The 22,750-nt window shown below is 36.8% G+C and overlaps 1 protein-coding gene across 1 annotated transcript; it reads right to left on the bottom strand.

Moving 5' to 3' along the window:
• Nucleotides 1-8,290: 8,290 nt before the first annotated feature.
• Nucleotides 8,291-22,222, bottom strand: wsb1 (WD repeat and SOCS box containing 1). Its single transcript, XM_051861418.1, has 9 exons — nucleotides 21,846-22,222; nucleotides 20,520-20,688; nucleotides 18,791-19,062; nucleotides 16,316-16,447; nucleotides 15,402-15,502; nucleotides 12,598-12,770; nucleotides 12,386-12,499; nucleotides 10,745-10,852; nucleotides 8,291-10,360 (listed from the first exon to the last, which is right to left on the bottom strand). The coding sequence occupies exons 1-9, from the start codon at nucleotides 21,883-21,885 to the stop codon at nucleotides 10,198-10,200; spliced, it is 1,272 nt and encodes a 423-aa protein (XP_051717378.1). The 5' UTR covers nucleotides 21,886-22,222; the 3' UTR covers nucleotides 8,291-10,197.
• Between the last annotated feature and the right edge of the window lie 528 nt (nucleotides 22,223-22,750).

Genomic DNA, 22,750 nt, shown 5'->3' with positions numbered 1-22,750 from the left:
ATTTGATACAATGAAAGTTGTATCAAATCCCTAAAAGTGAAATTTTATTGATTAATATCAACATAAATGTAAAAATCCTTTGATGGAACTTGTTTTGTCACATATCTGCTCTCTTGTGTTGGTTCAGTGATACAGTGCTCCCATTATGTCATCAGAGGCACACTTTGTATAAGGGCTGGAAAAACATGTTGAGTGTGTATATGTGTGTGTGTGTGTGTGTGTGTGTGTGTGCATGGGTGAATATTTACAGGTAGGCTATGGCTCTCTGCCTACTCAGATGAGAAAAGACTTTTTTTTAGACTTTCCACTGAGTTATGACTTGCTGGGAACCCTTGATGTCAAAGCATTATGTTACTATTGAGTTGGCTTTGGCTGTTTGTTGCAAAGTGCTACTTGTTACATAATGCACTGCTGTACTGCATGTGCTGAGATTGGGAATTGTAACAGAGAGACATGCAGAAACGCTACAGCAGCAACTTGCTGTATGAGGCACACATTTTTCCCATGGGAAAAATCTCTTCTCTTCCACAGCTTGCCAAGAAGGAGACATAATTTCAAAATGAACAGTAAGGAGCCAGAGAAGAGGCACAATTGTCTTTCCCCATGAGGCAGTGAAGCTGAGACACTTAATTTAACTTAATTGAAAGGAAAAAGTGTTTGTTTTTTGGCTTACAATGCTTAGAAAAATGATTCTGCAGTAATTATGTCCACGTCAGCTGTATGACAGAAGCTTGGTGGTTCTGCTGGTTGAAATACTGCTTAGTCAATGTTCTAAACCCAGCCACACACACCCGGTGTCCTCAGAACAGGTTAGGCTTATAGAAGCGATGGAGAGGCTTAAACAGACACTCCCTCAATTCCAGGTAAGCACTGGTTTTTCTCTACATCAGCCATTATATTCACATACCGTGAACTGCATAGGTGGAGGGCAGACAGTTATTCAAATATGACTCTGCACATTATTAGAAATGGTAGCAGTTTGCAAATTCTGTTATCAGATGTGAATTGATAGCTTAATTGGATACCTCAGATAGCAGTGTTTAAAGAAATACATTCACAAGACTTGAAAAGGGAAATGTAAATATGCTTTTAAACAAATTATTTTAAATAAACAACAACAAAAACGTAAAGACAAGTGCTGTTGTTTAAAGTCAATTTCACTTTAATGTGAATGATGATCCTGAAGAGGCGTATGAGTGAATGAATATGAGTTAGCATATAGTGCCTCCTGCTGGACAAAGTAGCAAATTTATAACAGTTCCATCTAAACTACTTTATACTGTACCTTATACTATATTGTTGATGTTTGAGATCTTTGTTCTAGAAAATTCGGTTTCACCTTGGACAATTCACGTGATCTACGCAGAACATGTTGAACATGGTCCTGGTGTAAGGCAGGAAGTGATTCACAATCAGAAAAGTATTTGGTTCACAGGAAGTTAGGACAATTGAAGGAAGGCAAAAAAAATACACAGCACTTATTTCTCAACTGTAGACAGCATGATTACATAACCTTAAATGTATAAGGGTTTTACCAAAGAACTTTCTTTCCAAGAATTGCTTATACATTTTAATATATTTTACATATATTTTACATCATTTGACTAATATGTAAATTATATATAATTTACATATTAGTCAAGTGACGTATGTAAAATATATATATATATATATATATATATATATATGTGTGTGTGTGTGTGACCCTGGACCACAAAACCAGTCATAAGGGTCAATTTTATGAAATTGAGATTATATATATATATTTGTCTGAGATACACTATTTGAAAATCTGGAATCTGAGGGTGCAAAAAAATAAAAAAAATTGAGAAAATCACCTTTAAAGTTGTCCAAATGAAGTCCTTAGCAATGCATATCCACTCACAAAAATACAATTTTTATATATTTACAGTAGGATATTTACAAAATATCTTCATGGAACATGATTTTTACTTAATATCCTAATGTTTTTTGGCATTGATCATTTTGACCCATACAATGTATTGTTGGCTATTGCTACAAATATACCCGTGTGATTTATGACTGGCTTTGTGCTCCAGGGTCACACACACACACACACACACACACACACACACACACACACACACATATATATATATATATATATATATATATATAAAAAAATAAAAAAAATTAAGAAAATCGCCTTTAAAGTTGTCCAAATGAAGTCCTTAGCAATGCATATCCACTCACAAAAATACAATTTTGATATATTTACAGTAGGATATTTACAAAATATCTTCATGGAACATGATCTTAATATCCTAATGATTTTTTTGGCATTGATCATTTTGACCCGTACAATGTATTGTTGGCTATTGCTGCAAATATACCCGTGTGACTTATGACTGGCTTTGTGCTCCAGGGTCACAAACACACACACACACACACACACATATATATATATATTATTTTAAATATATTTTATATATTATATTATTTTATATATTATTATTTACATATTAGTCAAATGATGTCACAAGCTAATTTAGTAAGCAAACACTTTTAAAATGTAATCATGACTTTTTCCTTCTAAAAATGACTGAAGTAGGCCCTAAATGTTTTACTTTTTAAATACTTTTTACAGGCTTACATCACATTGTAAAATGTGTTTGGCTGAAGCGCTCCACAGAATATTTGCTGCATGCTGTCATGAATGGAAATGAATTCATTGAAGTCATGACTCGGAGTAGAGTAGGACCGCAGTGACTGCAGCAGCAGCTAGATGGCGCGCGCTCACCGTGACATTTTTACTCACACCACTGGTCGGACTGCAGCTCACAGAAGGAGAGACCCCGGGGAGCAGATGAAGCAATCTGGACACAGTGGGAATGCGCGTACACAGACTGTAAAAGGATACGGTCACACTGCTCTCTCTGACCGTCGTGTGGCAGATTCTAGTGAACTTTGACAGTATTTACGGACTGGAGTTTGTTAATGGGTTGCTTTGCAGTATAGTAGACCTATTGGTTTTCGTTTGTCAGTAACTAATTTCATAATATATCTTTTTATTATTATTGATATTATTATCTTTTATAGGCCTAATTTAAAACATCGTATGTCTCATTTAATCTCATTATGCTGATTGAGCATAATCAAATACATTTAAAAAATACAAAGCGAAACAACAACAATAACATTATAATACATCAAAAGTGGAACAATATATACGATATATAACATCAAATATGTAACAAACAAAGGTATACTAGAGGGGGCTTAATTAAAATTACAAAAAAAAATCAAAAAGTTTACAAATTTTTAAAGTTTTAACTGCTTTTTGCTTCAAAGAATATCATATAGAGTCAATATAATGTTCAAATTCAAAGAAAACTTGCATTTATGAATATGAAACTTTGCCATTAAGTGTATAAAGTTTTTTTTTATATATAAATCTGGCTGCGCTTGTTTCTACAGTCCTCCATATGACCAAATACTACATCTTTCCATAACAGCATATATTTTTTGCCATAAAATCACAAATATTTTGCCAAAATGGTCTTACCAATGGGCAGTCCCAGAACAGAGTTTCAGGGCAATTGTCACAGAAAGTGCATTTAACGTCAATATCATTTTTAAATTTTACAAGGTAATGCTTCACTGGATAAATCCTATGTATAATTTTTAATGATACCTCTTTGACTTTGTTTGTAATTACTGTAAATATTGATTAGGTATAAACCAGACCTTTTTCCAAGCAATATTGTCTGTCAACCGATTCCAATATGAGTAAATATAAGGCAAACATATAATATTTCTTTGAAATAACTCTCTTATAGATCTGTTTTTGAGTTAAGAGAAAAACAAATATCACCTACATAAGAATTAATTATAGTAGATGGGGACCATTGTTGAATGTTAATTGTTTCCTGAGATCTGAACAGCATGCGGACTTTGGAGGATGTTGCTCCAAAAACTTTTGCATAGTCCCCTGGTGTTACAGGAATCTTGTAATATGCCAAAAACCCATTATAGGTGAAAAGAAAACCATTTGAATTAAATAACTGATCCACCAATATGATGTTATTATCAAACCAATGTTTCAGAAAAAGTGATTTGCGTTTATATAAAATGTCCTTATTGTTCCATATATAATATTTATGTGGTGAAAAGTTATGTTTGAAAATCAGTGACCACGATAAAAAGGCCTGGCGATGAAATTCAGATAGTTTTACTGGTATTTTATCAATATTATAATTACAGCTGAGAAGAAAATGTATATTACCCAGGTTTGAAAGGATATGGGAGGGGATAAAATTCAAGGATTTCTGATGATCTGACTAAGCCATTTAACTTTAAATGTATTATTTAATGTTTCAAAATCCAGAACATTTAGGCCTCCATTTTCATATGAATTCATAATACCTTTTTCCTTTATATAGTGTATTTTGTTCTTCCATATAAAGTCAAACAGTACTTTATCAATCTCTCTGCATAATGTTTTATTAAGATGCAAGGCCACTGCTGCATAAGTCAGTCTTTGTAATTAGAGCTCTGCCCCTTAAAGAAAGATCTCTCATCAGCCATTGATTTAATTTCTTTCTAGTTTTTTGAATAATAGGGTTGAAATTCAGAAAACATCTTCTATGCTGATCTTTAGTAATGGTTATTCCTAAATACTGTACTTCATTTTTTTAAGGGGATACCATAATAAGATGTTTCAGAACATTCCTTGATGGTCATAAACTCACATTTAGCTAGATTCAAGTATACACCGGATGCCCTTGAAAATTCACTGATTCAATAGCTACAGAAATCTGTTTTTCATTTTGAATGAACAGTGTAGTGTCATCGGCTAGTTGGGTTATTTTTATCTCTCTATCAACAATAGTGACACCCTTCATAGGACTTGATTTGATATGAGAGGAAAGAAGCTGACTCACTAATAAAAACAGATATGGAGATACAGGACACCCCTGCCTAATTCCTCTTGTAATATCGAATCTAGGAGAAGTACCGTTTGATAACTTAAAGGGTTAGTTCACCCAAAAATGAAAATAATGTCATTTATTACTCACCCTCATGTCGTTCCACACCTGTAAGACCTTCGTTCATCTTCAGAACACAAATTGAGATCAAATCCGATGCCTCAGTGAGGCCTGCGTAGACAGAAATGACATTTCCTCTCTCAAGATCCATTAGTGTACTAAACGGCATGAGGGAGAGTAATAAATGACAGAATTTTCATTTTTGGGTGAACTAACCCTTTAATAGAACAGTTGCCATTTTTATAGTCAATAAAATTGCTATGACATGACTGATTGAGAAGTGTGCTCGTAAAGTGACCTTGGTGCGCGCAACGATAGTCAAGCAATCTTTTTTTTTACTAGAAAGCGTTATGACTGAACTGAGTTTGCCTATATGAAATTGGAAGTTGCAAATTTGCTTGACGAGCGTAAGAAATGTATTTATTTATCATTTATGTATTGCAATGTTACATATAGGGTTTATTTGCACACATCTGATAGCTGCAAACAGCAGACACCCCGCAAAAGATCAGACAAGGGTGAGCTTAATATGTGAAAAAATGGTCGCAATTACATAGTCATGTGAAAACTGTGACTGTATATAATAATAATATATAAATATTCTTTATAAATAATAACTACATAGGTGTAAGTTTATCTATATTTGTCTATGTAAGGAATCACACATTTGTTTAATGTATCATATTGGTGTGGTATGTTTTGACTTGATGATCCTCATGCTGTCTGTCAGCTCTGCAAACCTCTGCTGTGTATCATAATCCTGATTCCATCTGCTCATTTTACACTTTAAAGTTATAAATAGCAATCTTTAAATTCCTTAGATTTTAGGATATAGAAATGACTGTATCTGTCCACACTGCTTTCAATGGACTGCTTTATTTTGAGTCAGTACCCATGCCTCATTCTGTGGCATCAGTCATTCATTTCTTAGCCTTGTAGCAAAACTGTGAAATATTTTTTCCTTCTCAAGGCCGTTAAAAAAAAACGGTCTTTGCGTCCTATATGCTTTAGGCTGCAGAAACATCTGGAAGTTGAGTCACTCTAGAGAGGTTGCAACATACTCAAAACAACCTGAGAAACACAAGGAAATGTTGAGATTGAGCTGGCTTCATATTTCAGGCCGTTATGACTCGAATGTGAAACGTGCTGTAATGATTTTGTCCCTTTGAAGCTTCTGTTTTATTGGCAGTAGGTTTTAATATTTAACCCGATAGCATTAACGGTGCTAGTCAATAATAAACCTGATAATGACCTTTCATGCCTTTTGGACAGAGTCTAAAAATACAAAAGCTGCTCAGTAGGTTTCCACACTCTGTGGAACGTAACCTCAAGGAATTATTAAATTATTTCTTAAAAAAAAAAAAAAAAAAAATGTTTTGAATAAATATGTCACCAAAAAGTGATCATTACCTATCTAACTGTAGCAGTTTTAAGTTGCTAAGGGCTGAAGGTTGAAATGCTCTTCTCTAGAAGTGTTCTTGAGGAGTGAGTTGTTATGAGGAGCCTGGGAAGATTAGCACAGCTGTGAAATCTCACAGTGAATCTTGTTTGCACAGGGTCAAATGTCCCACTGAACAGAGAGCTACTAGCTCCTTGCTTCTAGATCAATTTTTTTGGCTCTTTATGAATTACATTTTTTCATATTTTCATCTATAATACCACTATATAAATATGTAAGCGATAAGGTACGAGAGGCTGTGCTGTATTGTAAATAAGTCACGGCTGAAGGCGTTGTTAGGCACGACGCGAAGCAGAGTGCCTGCAACCCCTTTAGCCGTGAGTTATTCACGATACAGCACTAGCCTTGAGTACCTTATTGCTTTTATAAAACGGTTACCACACAATACAAATATTAAAGCCAAAAATATGTATCAATGCAACTTTCATGAAGTAAAGTTTCACTAAAAGCCTTCCTTCCGCCGGAAAAATAGTCCCTGACCGTGAACAGCAACAGAAGTTATTATTACACCATTAGATGGCAGAAAAGACTGTCTTCATGAGTGTGTCAGTCAGAGAAGACTTTTACATTGAAAAGACTGAATAGTTGTGAACACGGAACAAGACGCAACTGACAAATGCTTTGACTAGCGCTGTCAGTCACGGGAAAACCCCTTAACTGTTAAAAGGACAAGATAATACATCAGACATTTAGACAGATTTTTTATTATGAACATAGGAATAACCTGAAGGAAAATGCTAAATCTGAATGCAGGTAATAAACTCGCGCACTCAATCTCTTTCTCACAACACTCTTCTACATAATACAGTAAGCTTCAATGAACAATATCAATTGAGAACAAACAGTTTACGTTGCTAAGAGTGGTTGCTAAGGGTGTTGTGTAGTGATACACAGAACCGTTGGGTGAAGCGGTCATAGCCGTGTTTATAAAACACAGATATTAATCAATCAGAATCAAGGACAGGAATTAACCGTTTTATAATCCAATATAAATAATTTGCAATTCTATATATATTTACAAGACGGTTAGTTCCTGTCTTTGATTCTTGACGTAAACTGTATGTTCTCAATTGATATTGTTGATTGAAGCTTACTGTATTATGTAGAAGAGTGTTGTGAGAAAAAGATAGAGTGAGTGAGTTTATTACCTGCATTCAGATTTAGCATTTTCCTTCAGGTCAGCCCTATGTTCATAATAAAAAATCTGTTTAAATGTCCGATGTATTATCTTGTCCTTTTAACAGTTTAGGGGTTTTCCCGTGACTGACAGCGCTAGTCAGTTGTGTCTTGTTCCATGTTCACAACTATTCAGTCTTTTCAATGTAAAAGTCTTCGCTACTGACTGACACACTAATAAAGACAGTCTTTGCCGGCATCTAATGGCGTAATAATGTGACTTCTGTTGCTGTTCACGGTCAGGGACTATTTTTTTCAGCGGAAGGAAGGCTTTTAGTGAAACTTTACTTCATGAAAGTTGCATTGATACATATTTTTGGCTTTAATATTTGTATTGTGTTGTAACCATTTTATAAAAGCAATAAAGTACTAAAGGCTAGTGCTGTCATGAATAAGTCACAGCTGAAGGTGTTGCAGGCTAACAGCACCCTTATAAAACGCCCTGTAAAAAATAATCATGTGATAATGAAGACTGGAGTAATGGCTGTTGAAAATTCTGCTTTGTCATCACAGGAATAAATTTAAAAAATATATATATTAAAAAGATTCCATTTTATAAATACATAGTTTAAATAATATAAATAAACTTAAATACACATTTAACATTAAATATTAAAAATGTTTTAAAAACCGCATCAAGACAAAATGACTTAAAATACTTTATTTCGACAACAATCAAAACAGACAAAAATCTCACCAACTAAAAGAGAAAAGTACATTCTTGCATGACTGTTTGTTGACAAATTCACTTGCTCCTGGTGAACACAGCATTAGGTATTCTGTCTGAAACAGATTGACAAATTAACTAGTTTCCTCTATTCATAAATGATTAAGAACTACCACCACTGTATCCTTAAAAAAAAAAAAAAAAAAACAGTACAACTTTAGTTGGAACACCGAAGTGCATTTATGTATCATTTCTACATTTACTTTGTAGGAAGCTGTCTAAAGGAAACTCAATCTGTTGAACATCAGCATTCTTCATACACCTAAGCAGAATAACAGACATACATAAAGACTTTCAAGTTTTAGCCATAAATGAAGGAGAGGGAAAGAAAACTGACTGTGCCAATAACATCAATAAGAACCCAAGGGGATCTTTGGCATCAGCTTTTAACACATTTTTATTGCCAAGACTGTTTGACTGCATGACCAGATGAAAATGCCACATTCTGATTCCCACAATCTTAAATAAAACCGATCAATTGACAGGTGAGGTCACATGCATATATAATCATTCCATTTTGTTCCAGGACGTCCAACATAACCGGTTCCTCCAAATGAGAGGTAGATGAGACACACCCACACAAAACCACACTTTGGCTCTCTCTGTTAAAACACACATGGCTATTCATCTAGAACGTCAAAGGGTGAACAGACTGAGGTTTGACTGAGTTAAGTGGCGAGATAACGGTTAGGACAAGACAATGTGTCCCAAGCAGGGTTAAAGTGCTATATTTTATTAATAGCAGAGACATCAAATGGAAGCCGGTGACAATTTGTTTGGAATGAGAAATCAAGGATGTGGCATCAGTTTCGCTGCTGCTGGTCAGGAAACATCTCATCAAACTGGCAGGCAGTCTCTCCTCAAAGCAAACTTTTGCATCATTTCCCTACAAACCATCATCATCGCACAAAAGAAAAGACCATGTACAGCAGAATTTCAATACAAGTATTATAAATTGAAGAATGAGAAGCATGAAAAAAAAAAATTGGAGCTACATATATACATTTATACAAACATATGTGTATATATACACAACAAAAACATGCCTTTACAAATCTCTGTACAGTTAAAAAACATACAATTTCAGGAGAAAACAAATTAGCCCATGCGTTACTGTAGTTTTAGGTCTGTGACGATGAACATAAGGCCATTACTAAAGCAGCATAAGCGTGTGGATGAGTTTATTTTCTCTAAAGAGGCACGTAAAGGGGAGGCACTGCCTGTGTCCCTGAACTACCAAACTCAGCTCCGTCTATCACATGCACGCACTCATACACACCTTCACATTGTCACTTCCCTTCAATCCCTCTCATAGCCAGCACGGAAAATGAAAACACTGCAGAACATTTGTGAGACAATCCTCCGTCACATCGCTTTAAACTCAGTGCAGGAATACCTTGAACTGAGCCAAAGAAAAGCACCACTTTCACCATCATTCAGCAACTCTAAGGTGCTGTACAAGTTGTGCCAGATGAAAATAAAAAAAGAATCGCAAATCAAAAGGACAAAATGTGGTCCGCTAATATATTAAGGCTGTCTGTGAAGGCCACTACATGATATGGGCATAGAGAAAAAAAAAAGAAAAAGACGAATAAACAAATAAAAAAAAAAAAATACTGAAATATACTTGCAACTAGAAAAAGTCAATTTGTAAAATAAAAAAAAATAAATAAATACAAAAAGAACTGACCTCTCCTACTTCAGGGGGTCTGTATGAGCAGAAAAAAAAAAAAAAAAAAGATTGTCATCTTTCAAAAAAAACAAAAAACAAAACAAAACAAAAACAAGTCATTGGTTTCACAGAGTGCCGTAGTTTGTGTTCCATGTTAAAGTGTCTTGTAGGCCAGGTAGTCTTGCATGGAGAAAGGAATGGGCAGCGTATAAACCTGCTGGGTGGGCATGACTCTCCGCAGGGTCATACGGCACAGGTGCTGGAGGCTCGCGATGCTGCGTGGGGAAGCCCAGAAATGCACACTGCCATCACGAGACCTGAGAAGACAAACAAATGCATTTAGGTGTATTTAACTTGGCACTGAAACATTCTACTGTTTTAGTAAACTTCAAAAAACAAACATCGTGATCAAACTGGGTCTGGGTGGGTTTGTACTGGATTGCTGTCATGCAGAAAAGTACGAGCATTTAACACCCTGCATGTGTGACAGCCAACTCGTCAAAATGAATTTTATATACAAACAAATATGCAGAACCGGTTTACTGCATTTTTTTTTTTTTTTTTTTTATAATGATCATTCAAGATACAAGAAAGTGTGGTGAAAGTTATTTTTGGCATCATCCCAAACCAGAAGGCAAAATACAGATTTGATCTTTATGTAGTAACACTATCCAACAAACAGTATAATAACAGATTCATACCCAGCAGCTAAAACACTTCCGTCAGTAGAAAAGGCACAACAGAGGCCATTAGTGAGTGGGGCGATGGCTTGAGGACTCTTCCCATCGATGCTCCAGAAACGCACCAGCCTGAAAAATGAAAATACATGATATATATATATATATATATATAAAATTATTATATAATTTTTATTCTCAACTGTGGTTTTCAGTGTCTTGCAAATGTAATTTTTAAAGCATACAAAGCATAAAACTGGAAATGGATAGTTCACCTAAAAATAAATTCTGTCATGATTGTTCCAAAACTGTAAGACTTTCGTTCATCTTCGGAACACAAATTAAGATATTTTTAATGAAATCTGAGCAATTTCTGTCCCTCCATTGACAGCCATGCAACTGACACTTTGACGCTTCAAAAAGTTCATAAAGTGATCGTAAAACTAATACTTATGAATCGAACGGTTTAGTCCAAATTTTCTGAAGAGACTCAATTGCTTTATATGATGAGATTTAATTTAGGCTGTTATTCACATATAAATATTGATCAGTGAACATAAACAGAAGCTCAAATGTGCTGTGTAACAAGAATGAACCTCGTTGGTTCTCGAATGTCAAGCAAACATGCTTGAGCTTCCGTTTACCACAACTGATGTGTGAGTTAATCAATGTTTATGTGTGAATAAAAGCCTAAATTCAATCTGTTCGTCATAAAGTTGTGTCTCTTCAGAAAATTTGGACTAAACTGCTCAATTCATATTAGTTTTACAATCTTTTTATGAACTTTTTAAAGTGTCAAAGTGGTAGTTTCATAGCTGTCAATAGAGGGTCAGAAATCACTCAGATTTCATTAAAAAAAGATCTTCATTTGTGTTCTGAAGATAAACAAAAGGCTTACAGGTTTGGAACAACATGAGGGTGAGTAAATTATGACAATTTTCATTTTTGCAAGAACTAACCCTTTAAATTAAGGATAGTATAAAATTACCCAAACAACTTTCTTTAAAAGAAATGAATACTTTTACTCAGCAAGAACACATTAAATTGATAATAAGAAGTGACAGTAAATGTTACAAATGATTTCTAATTTAAATAAATGCCATTCTTTTGGACTTTCCATTAATCAAAAAAGGTTTCCACAAGAATATTAAGCAGCACAACTGTTAACATTTCTTGAGAATCGTATCAGCATATTAGCATATGATTTTTGAAGGATCATGTGACACTGAAGATAGTAATGGCTTTGCCAAATTGCATTTTAAAATAAAATAAACAGCTATTATTATAATAATATTTCACAATATTACTATTTTTACTGTATTTTTGATCAAATAAATGCAGCCTTGGTGGGCGTAAGAGAACAGTAGTATAATTTCATTTGTATCTAAAAACAAATCATTTTGTAACTTTCTTTCTCCGCCATTTTGTCGAGCACAAATGGTTCCATTCTCTCAGTATGAGAGAGAGACGCCTCCACCCAGAATCGGCAGGAGGCGCGGCGAAGGCAAACTGGGCGCCTCATAGTGATTAATGGATGTCATATGAGAGGCATGTGATCTTTCCCAGAAAGAGGCCCTGCTACAAATAACACACTCCTTCCTGAGCCCCTATTACTTAATGCAGGCTACTAACTGCAAAACGAACTATCATCTATTTTTATCTTACCTGTCATCAGTGACGCTGGCAATGTGCCGTCCATCGTGACAAAAGGCAACGGAGCGAACCCATCGATCATTTGCTCCTCCTGCAAATATGGGGGAGGGAGGAGGGAAGAGATGCCTGAAGGGAAGATAAGAGATCAGACAAACAACATGAGCCTAAGGAAAATGACCACACCATGCAAAAGAGAGTAAGGAAAAGGGGAGCAAGTCATGTACCCCAGCTCAAGCAGAACAGTGGCTGCATGAGGGTCCCACACTATAACACGGGTGTCGTAGGAGGCGGTGGCCAGCAAGGCCCCGTCAGGAGAGAACTCGCAGGACACCACGTCATTATGATGGCCCTCCAGCTTTCGGATCAAAGTGTACTTATCCATATTCCACAGGAAGACCTGGAATGCAAGAAACACGCGTTATAGCCTACTGTGTTTTTCCATTCAGATCAGAGACAAATAATAATTCCAAACAAAGAATTAATTCAAATTAAAAAGCAAGATTAAAATGTGCTCAGTGTCATTTAAGCGCTACAAACCAAACCCAGAAAAAAGTAGCACATGCCAATGAAACAGCAAGGCTTAGTTGCACAAAACTGCACAAAAGTTAATCTCTAGAAAGATTTTAAATAAATTACATCACTTCTCAATTTTTTCAAAATTAAAAATGTAAGCTACAAATGTGCATTGAAATACTACAGGGTACATATATAACATTATATTTATTAATACATTTTTCCAAGAATTACTACATAATGTGGAAATTAAAAAAAAAAAAAAATACAAATAAGTAGTAACTTAAGGTAACATAATGTTACTCCACTGGCATCCCCTTTCAGTTTTAGTTCACTTGAGTTTACAATAGGCTTGCACCGCGCCGGCGGAGGCCTACGAAGAGACACAGATACTGCAAGAGAAGAGAACATTTGATGGCCAAAAGGTTGACGCCTTTGGCAAACACACAATACACACACTCACACACACGTCACAACTGCAAACTCTGCTAATAAATCAACCATGAGTTTCTAGTACTTTCTAGTGCTAATTTTGCTCCAGCACAATTTCCTTTTTGCTTTTAGAAAGTGTAAGGTGCGATCACATGCTGTTGGCACATTTTCATGAATGAAATCTAGTCATTTCAATAGAATCAGAAATCAAGTGAGGGCAAAAGATTTCCTTGCCAGCAAGCTCAGAAACGACGGGAATAGAAAGCTGCTTGATTTGACAACAGATAATAAACCTTTTTTGGTAATGTGACCTGTGTACACCTTAACAGTTTATTTCTGAGTGCCAAGTAGTCAAGCTTTCTGTATGGTTTTATTAATAATATTAAGGAAACATTCTTTATTTTTCATAAGCTACAGACATTGCACTTGAGCAAAAGTGTACATATTTATTCAATAGCTATTTGCAATTTAAACATTTTGGTGTTGGTGGAGAAACTACAACGGTGCGTATACAAGGCTAATTTACCATTTTCTCTAACTTTGCAATGTGAGATGAAAGGGCTTCAGGGTGCGTGACTACTGCCAGCATTCTTGGATATCTTCCACATGGAAGAAACATTACATCTTTTTTGGAAGTTGTACTAGTGCAATTTTGTCTACTGTAGGAAAAATAAATGCTACTGTTATGGAGTGGTACCTTATAAATTAAGAAATCCATGTTTGTTTTTGCTAAAGCTCTTGGGTCATCGTCACTGAAACAGACTCTGCTTTGAGAACATGATAAATTAGGTTATTTGCAAATGGAAAACAAAATGCGCTTTCAAATAGCAAATGCAACCAGCATGGAAAGTGCCCACAGGTCTCGCTTCTGGTGGTTTCATGCATGATGCAACAGTGAATGATAAATCTGTTTTCCAGATTAGAGTAATTCCACATTAGACGGACATTATCGATCCGCAGGCAGTCTGTTAAGGCACAAGGAGCCCTTTCATTGCTCACACATGCAAAAAATGCTCCCAATTCCCACCTCAACTATTAACCCCATTACAAAAGAGTGCGTTACGTACAGAAAAATTGGCCAGCGGCCGAGTGTTGCGACTCAAAAGTGTAGTGAGTTCAGTTAACAAAGGCACTAATGAGTAGGAAGGGACTCTACTGGCTCGCTTGTGTACACATACAGCAGACACAACGCCTAGAGCTCCTGTTTCAGGGTAAATATGAAGATGATAGGAATGCTACTGAATAAAGAGATGGAAAGGAAATAAGGAAGGGAAGTAGGGGGTTGGAGGGGAAGGGGATCTCACAGTCAACTCTTCTGAGAGATAAGGTAAAAGAAGTGATAAACTGCGACAGCGGGAGGTAGACAGACATGGAGCAGAACCTACGTACAGGAAGCCCTTGTGGGCAGGAGCATGGAAGCCCCTGGGGCGTGGGCACGGGCACATGAGCGTCCAACGGGGGCCGCGATGGCAGCCGTGCCCCGCGTGGTCCGCACCGGCTGCTCTATATGTCAGCGCGGCGCTTCCCTCAAAATCACTCAAACACAGAGCTCTGCCACCACCTGGGACAGGGAAAGCAAGACACTTATGGAAACACACAACCGTACAGTTCAACCACTGCAGCCTGTTCATGGGAGGACAGTTAGATAGGATCCAGAAAGACTCGGGAGCTGGTTTCAGAGACGTCTTATTGACGGCTGAAAACTTTGCTTGTTGTGCCATAAGGGCTTTCACGCGCAACCAGCATGACAACTATGTCATCCAATACACTACTGTTTAAAAGTCTGGGATTGGTATATCGTGCATGAATGTTATTAACAGAATAATGGAAATATCAAATAACATAAATCATGAGTGTTTTGCATTTCTATCTACATGTGCATAATAATCAGGCACCCATTTGTTTGAACAACAAAGCAGAAACCAAAACTACAGGCAGGGTTTATAGAAGCAGGTTATGGCACTGAGCATTATGAAGATATAAAGATTAATTTAGCACTCATTGATTGGTCATGGCAGAACTATCAACAGCAAGAAACACACCAAACAGGTAATAAAGAGGAGGAAAGAACTGAAAAACATACCGCTTTGCCTGCGCCTACAGAGCAAAGGACCGATGAGTCAGGTGAGAAAGCACTGCAGTAGACCCAGTTTTGATGACCACGAAGTACTTTCACCATGTTACCTATTAGACAAACAAATTAGATTGTTTATGGTATAGCAATAGCTTTAGCTAGTTTTCTGTTAAAATTTTTTTTTAAACACAAAAAGAGAATGTTAAGAATACTTTGTAACATTTAAAGAAACGTCCCACAAATACTGCAGAAATAGTTCAAAATTATTAAAATCCTTTCCTGCATGTCAGTACAATATTTATCCTTTAAAAAGAATTTCGATGCCCAGGAAACAATAAAACAAATATACTTTAGCCAGTAGCTAAATTTCTTAGCTACAGTCCCAATGGTGACCACTTGGAGAACGGAGGAAATTAAGCTGAACTCTGGCCAACATTCCTTCAGGATTAGTTAAAAAAAAACTGTTTGCAAATACAGTGAGCTCCTTTTTATCTCACAGTACCCAGGATATAAATAAGATTCATGTGATCCTATAAAATCAAGTTTGTCCTAGGATCTTGCAGGAAAGAGAAAATATCAGCAAACATTCCTTTGGGCTTGGCATCAAATTATTTTCAAACTATTCCCACTATTCCCACCCCCCAAGTGCCAGAATCTTTGAGTGTGTGTGTGCACATGCAGGCTTGAGCGAGTGTGTGTGCCGATTTCCATGGAGATGATATGAAAATAAAAACAAAGCAGGCTACTGTGCAGGAAACTTCTACTGCGGAGACTCTTCAGTTTAGGGTTACACAAGATCTAGTCTTAGCCTGTTAATACTAATATGTAAAGCACTAAAGAACAAAAAGTTCTAATTTTTTTTTTTAATACAAATTACTCCACTGAGCCAAATTACTCAAACAAAATAAACATTTGGTCCTCACCGTCATCTTTGAGGTCCCACACACGTAGAGTCTTGTCTCTTGAGGCAGAAACCAGCACTAAACTCCCATCTGGGGCAAACGTCAGGTCCCGAACAATGTCTGTGTGGTCCATCAGGTTCAGCAGCAGTTTTCCTAAACACAAGAAAACAAGACCACTGTTTACAGCACAAAGTCCAGGCTAATCGATTCAAACTGTGTCAATGTTGCATCAGTATCAACATCTTGGGATCTGCACTATATACACATTTCACTTTTTTTTTTTTTGTCTTCTTAGGAATAAAAGAGAGAAGGATTACGTTTGTGGCTTTACACTTATTAAGCAGATGTCAAAAAGGCATCTCCCAAGGCGTCTCAGAAATAGTGTAGGTTAAACACCTCAGTAAGCCCTTTCTTTATGAACGGTGTTGAATTGCCCTGAGACATATGGAAGTACAATCACTGACACCTGTCAGGCTAATCCACATTAAATCCCTACAATTAGTTGCACCTACAGTGACAAAATAATCTTTAACATGTATTTCTGGAAATATAATTGGGGCTTAGGAACAGGGTCTATTTGCAACCTGTCAAACGTGATAACATACATTAACTTAGCTCTGTGAATGACGGGTATATATGGCACAAATCCTGTCGACACAGCTATCAGATTTCTAGAATGTTTTTAGAGGGAAGGAAAAAAAATAAAAAAAAATAAAGGAAGCTGGAGGAGTCGTCTCGCACCCTGAAAAGAGCAAGTTTGCTGGCTAAATTTATTGCGTTGCAGCTTTAGTTAGAAGGGAGGTGGAGTCATCCAGTGAACAAAACATCTCTATCCCCACAGAACAACCAATGGCGTTGTCTGGACAGGACCTGCCCACCTATTAATACATTTTGTAGCCAAGCAAACATTAATTATATAACTCTGAAGAGCTGCCAGTTTTTTCTGAAGTCAACAACTACCTCTCAGTTTAAGGCTCTCTGTTAGCAGATTTACAGGTTATGATCATTAGAACTGTGAAACCTGATCAGAGGCACAAAAGCAGAACCTCAGTGGCCAAGGAATGAATGGCGAAGCGGTTCAAAGGTTCAGAAAGTAGAGAGATGTATTGTGAAAGGGAGAGCGCACCTCAAAGGTTAAACAAATATGTAATAAATTTAATTTATTACTGACTGGTGACTGCATAAAAATACAAAAATAAATAAATAAATAAATAGTCAGTAGGTGTATACAAAACACATTTTGAAAACATTGATGGAAGTATGAATAAGATTGGGTCAAAATGACAAAAAGGTAGAGCTAAAAGATCATATCAACACCTTATATAACCACCACCTCCCCTCTCTCTTACACATGTGCGCACACACGCATCTGTTGGGAAAATGAAAAACAGGAAGCGGGCACAGAGAAGTGTTAAGAGAGGACAGCATGGGTGAAGAGTGATTTTTAATCAATAGCGCAGAAAAGTAAACAAAAAAACAACAACAACCAACCATCAATGAATATACACATTAACCTACCTCTGTTTAATAGTATTAATTGTTAGGATTATGTATACACAGTCACCTGGTCAAAGGGTAATGTCATAAGACCTGCAACCTCACTAATAATAATCCAGTTGCTTTAATTAAAGGGTTAGTTCACCCAAAAATGAAAATTCAGTCATTAATTACACACCCCCTTATGATGTGCCACACCCGTAAGACCTTCGTGCATCTTCAGAACACAAATTAAGATATTTTTGATGAAATCTGAGAGGTATATTCTCTTCCATAGACAGCAATTTAATTACCACTGTTAAGGCCCAGAAAGGTACTAAAGACATCGTTAAAATAGTCCACGTGACTACAGTGGTTCAACCTTAATTTTACGAAGCGACGAGAATATTTTTTGTGCGCAAAAACAAAACAAAAATAACGACTTTATTCAACAATCTCTTCTCTCCCCGTCAGTCTCCTACGCTGCTGACGTTGTGAACACAGTGCAGTGCTTCCGTGTTTACATACGAAAGCCGGCTCAGTATTGGCCGACGTTGTACACGTGAGCAGCACGATGCACGCATGTGATGCTGATGCAGGAGCCGGCGTTCTGATGTAGAACGTTCACTATGTCAACTGCCTAACAGACTGATATGTAAGAGAAGAGATTGTTGAATAAAGTCGTTATGTTTGTTTTGGCGCACAAAAAGTATTCTCGTCACTTCATAAAATTAAGGTTGAACCACTGCAGTCACGTGGACTAATTTAATCGATGTCTTTACCACTGTCAAGGTCCAGAAAGGTACTAATTAAATTGCTGTCTATGGAGGAGTCAGAGAGCTCTCGGATTTCATCAAAAATATCTTAATTTGTGTTCCCAAAATGAACGAAATCTTACGGATTTGGAACAATGAAGGTGAGTAATTAATGAAAAAAATTCTCATTTTTGGGTGAACTAAACCTTTAACACACTAGAATAGTCTGTGATGCTTGAGTCTGAGACCCCAAGTGGACCCTCACCTGTATAGACGTCCCAGATTTTGATGCGGCCATTGTTGAGGCCGGTGGCAAGCAGAAGCTGGTCCTGGCCGAATTTGAACCGGTGCCATTCGATATTAACGCAGCGACTCTGCTTCTCGGGAACAGATGAGCCGAAGGCCAGGCCCCACACAATATCACCACAGTCGATGGTGTGCTCTCTGGGCTCGCCTGGCAGCAGACTGCCCTCACTGTTCTGCCGGGAGAGTCGTCGAGGTCCTGCACCGCTCGACCGATCTTCCTTCCTTACAGAACTAGGGTGAGGGAAAGAGGACAAAATTTATTGCGGCGTGTTGGTATGAGAATCATGTCTCCTCTGCTTGATGTAAACATAACAAATTCTTTTTGATAAATTAAGAACAGCAAGAGGATGTTTTACTTCTTAAAAAGGTCATCTAGTCCTTCTGTTGAAATAAGCTGAACATTTTAACTTTTTGGAATATTTGAACACTAAGTAAACTACCAGCCTACGAGATTACAGAAGTGTTGCATCAACTTTGACCCATTTAACGTCGCTTGCCCAATTCTACAAGCTCTTGTTCATGAAACTCGTCAAGTGTGAGGCTCTGGAATCATTACAAGAGGTTATTGTGTGAATACAAAGCAGGCGCTGCAGAACTAAAAAAGATAACGCCTGCCACGTGTCCGCTCAAGCTTTTAATGACACATTGGCTTACTTCTGCTTCAGCATTAAAGGAACAGTTCACTCAAAAATGAAAGTTCTGTCATTACGCACCCCCCATGTTTTTATTCATTTTTAGTTTATTTTAGTGCATCAAGTTAAACTAAATAAAAACAAGCAATGATGCCTTGGCAACTAGCCAAAATATTATTACGTTTAAATTTTATTTCAGATAAAATTTATTTTTTATGGTTTGAGTTAACTAACAACCCTGACTGCGAATGTATTTTTCCTGATTATTTCTGATTTATTTTAGTTCAGTAATAACCATTCCTAACTAAATAAATTTTTTAACAGCTGCCACATGATGTCTTGTGTGTACAACTACTACTAAAAGTTACTACACTTTAATGTACGTTGACTGAAAATAGTTTTACAATGCCATGCTTCTCTTTTATGAACAACATGTAGAAACTGTTTGTTTTACTCCCAACTATTGTAAATTCTCTGTTAAAGTTTTACCCTGTTGTCGGTACGGTTCATGTTGCAATGATATTTTTAGTGTTTTTATGAAGGCTTCTAGCATGTGCATGTCAATAAATTCTGTAATAAAACCACAAGATGTTTTTATTTAAAGAAACGCAGAATAACATTTAATATACTGACTGCGGAAAAAAAGTCAAATGGATCATCTTGCATCCAACTCTATTTATATTGGCAAAGAGGAAAGTAAACAAACAGCCAAAAAAGTCGCTCAGTTCAAGGCATGCAGCCAAAGGGCAACCTCATAATGAGGACTGCACATTCAGAGCAGGACAATGGCTGGTTGGCAGGGCTACACGCTCGACAGTGGTCTCTAAATCCACAGGGTAAGGTGATATGATGACTGGTGCCCTATGCTGTGCCGCTGAATGCTAAACAAGCCCAAACACTGGGCACCACTGTGGCGTAGCCACCATGTGAAAGCCCAGAGGGCCAGACTAGACAACCAGCACACGCGTAGACGGCCTTTGTAAGTCCATCAACACACAAGCTGTATTGTAACAGTTCACCAAAGTGGGAAACAAAGAGATCAGTGTGTATACTCACAAGCTGGCTAAGCATTTTTTCCATGGTACAAGTCTCACAATTCGATGCCCTTGAGACCAAGCAAAGTAGGAACCATCAGGTGCAAAAGCTACAGTCCAAGTCTCCCGTCCAGACTTCTGGTCGAAGGGAGCAACTGGAGGTATGAGTTCCCCGATGAACTTAGCTTTACCTGTTGCAACAGAAAACACATTTTAAATCTTTTTATAAAACCAAATGTTTAACTAGTTGGCAGACAAATAGTTACAGCAAATGTGTTTATGAATTCATAGCAGTTACATTATAGCTGCATTTTCTCCTACTTTTGCACATTAAATGGATAGTTCACCCAAAAAAAAAATAATTTACTTACCCTTGCGTCGTTCCAAACTTGCATGACTTTCAAAAGAAGATATGTTTGTATCCCGTTTTGACTTTCAATGTATGGACTTTATATGCAAAATATAATTTTATGTTTCATAGAAGAAAAAAAAGTCAATGTATATGATGACAGAATTTTCATTTTTGAGTGAACAATCCCTTTAAAATCAACTTAAATTATACTTTAGAGACTAAAAGTTATGTTGTGAAGCATTTAGCATTTATTTTTTTTTAAAATAGCCAATAAGCAATCCAATAGTTAAATTTCACTAGTAACTATTCAGTCACTAGTACTTATTACAATAGTGAATATGCAACAATTTGAATGCATAATGTCTGAACCACAAATCCTGCAGAATTCAAAGACAAAAATAAATTGCATTTTGTTACCAACAACAATAAAAACTAGGAAAAGTGACAAGCAACTAGTAGTACCTCATGAATAATTACTACTAGTGACTAACTGAATAGATACTAGTCACTGTTTGAATACGCCGTGGATATTAGAATTAAAAAAAAACAACACAAGTAACAAACAATTGTTATTTCTCCTGATATTTTAAGTTTATATGATTAACAGAAAGCGTAAACGTGTAGTTCACATGGTGTGGTGAGTCATTCAGAGGGTCTGGCGGTGGGGGAGGGTGTCGAGGCAATCTGGGTGTGAACGTGGGGCTCACGAGCACGAGCATAACAACTAAATATTCTAAATAACTGTCAATGTTTAACCGCCACATATTGATGGCCTCATATGAAGAAGGCGTTACGCGTTTGTTTGGAGTTATTATATTACTAATATGATATGTAGACACGACACAAACACTGAAACGAGAAGTAACGTTACTCAATTCATAGCTGCACAAATGTAAATACGCAATATACAAGGTAATACACGCGTTTAAAGGAAGGAACTAAAAAATGAAGACCCTCCCCCATTGAAAGCAGTCGCGAGAAATATAAAAAACTCACCTATTTCATTTTCGTTGACAAAATCTGGGAAGCTTGCCATCTAAATCGAAGCGAGTCTCTTCAATCTAAATCTTCTTGGTAACGAAATAAAGGCGGTAAAATGGAAAAGGCAGTTTTCTCGTGTCTCAGTGAGTCAGATGCCTGGGAATGCGGCGCGTCGCACGTCGACGCAACGCTGCCTATATTTACATGTACAACCGTTTGGAAAACAGACAATTGTATTGTCTTTGAAGTACAATTTGAGTTTAATAAAACTGAGATTTAAACAAAGAAAATGAACGAGTAATAGAGTAGAGCTTTAAACCGCGTTGCGCTCAGCTTGAATACAGTGTATTATAATGGCTGCGAGGAGCGTCCTCCTAACGATTCTAACACACACACACTGATGGGCGGGGATACTCTAGCGACGTCATGACAGTTGCCGAGGCAACGGAGGAGCACCGCTATCTGATTGGTCCAAAGCTGTTTACGCTATGGCCTTTGATTGGCTGGTCATTCGAGAATATGAATGGGATGGATTCGTGGAATACGTGCTGATAAGGAATGTGACGATGAAGCGCTAATCTAGTGGTGAATTTAAATCTTTGTCTCTGAAACTGCAAGAAAAATCTCGAATAAGATGGTGAAATGTTTCAAGAATTAAAGTAAAGTTTATTTCGTTTTATTATTGATCTGCTGTCCCTGCAGTGGCTAATGTTGTGAATGTGATAAACTCCAAACAAAAAGTTTTGTTAATGTTTAATATAAACTCCTGTTTAAGTATTTCTCTGTAATGCTACAACGAAAATTATTTCTCTATAATGTTAGGATGTCTTCAGCCAGCGTTATATTAAAAGGGTTAGTTCACCCAAAAATTAAAATAATGTCACTTATTACTCACCCTCATGTCGTTCCACACTCGTAAG

This window comes from Ctenopharyngodon idella, chromosome 15 (assembly GCF_019924925.1).
Source record: "Ctenopharyngodon idella isolate HZGC_01 chromosome 15, HZGC01, whole genome shotgun sequence".
Classification (NCBI taxonomy): Eukaryota; Metazoa; Chordata; class Actinopteri; order Cypriniformes; family Xenocyprididae; genus Ctenopharyngodon; species Ctenopharyngodon idella.
The sequence above is the reverse complement of the archived record's forward strand: the minus strand, read 5'-3'. Positions and strand labels throughout refer to the sequence as shown.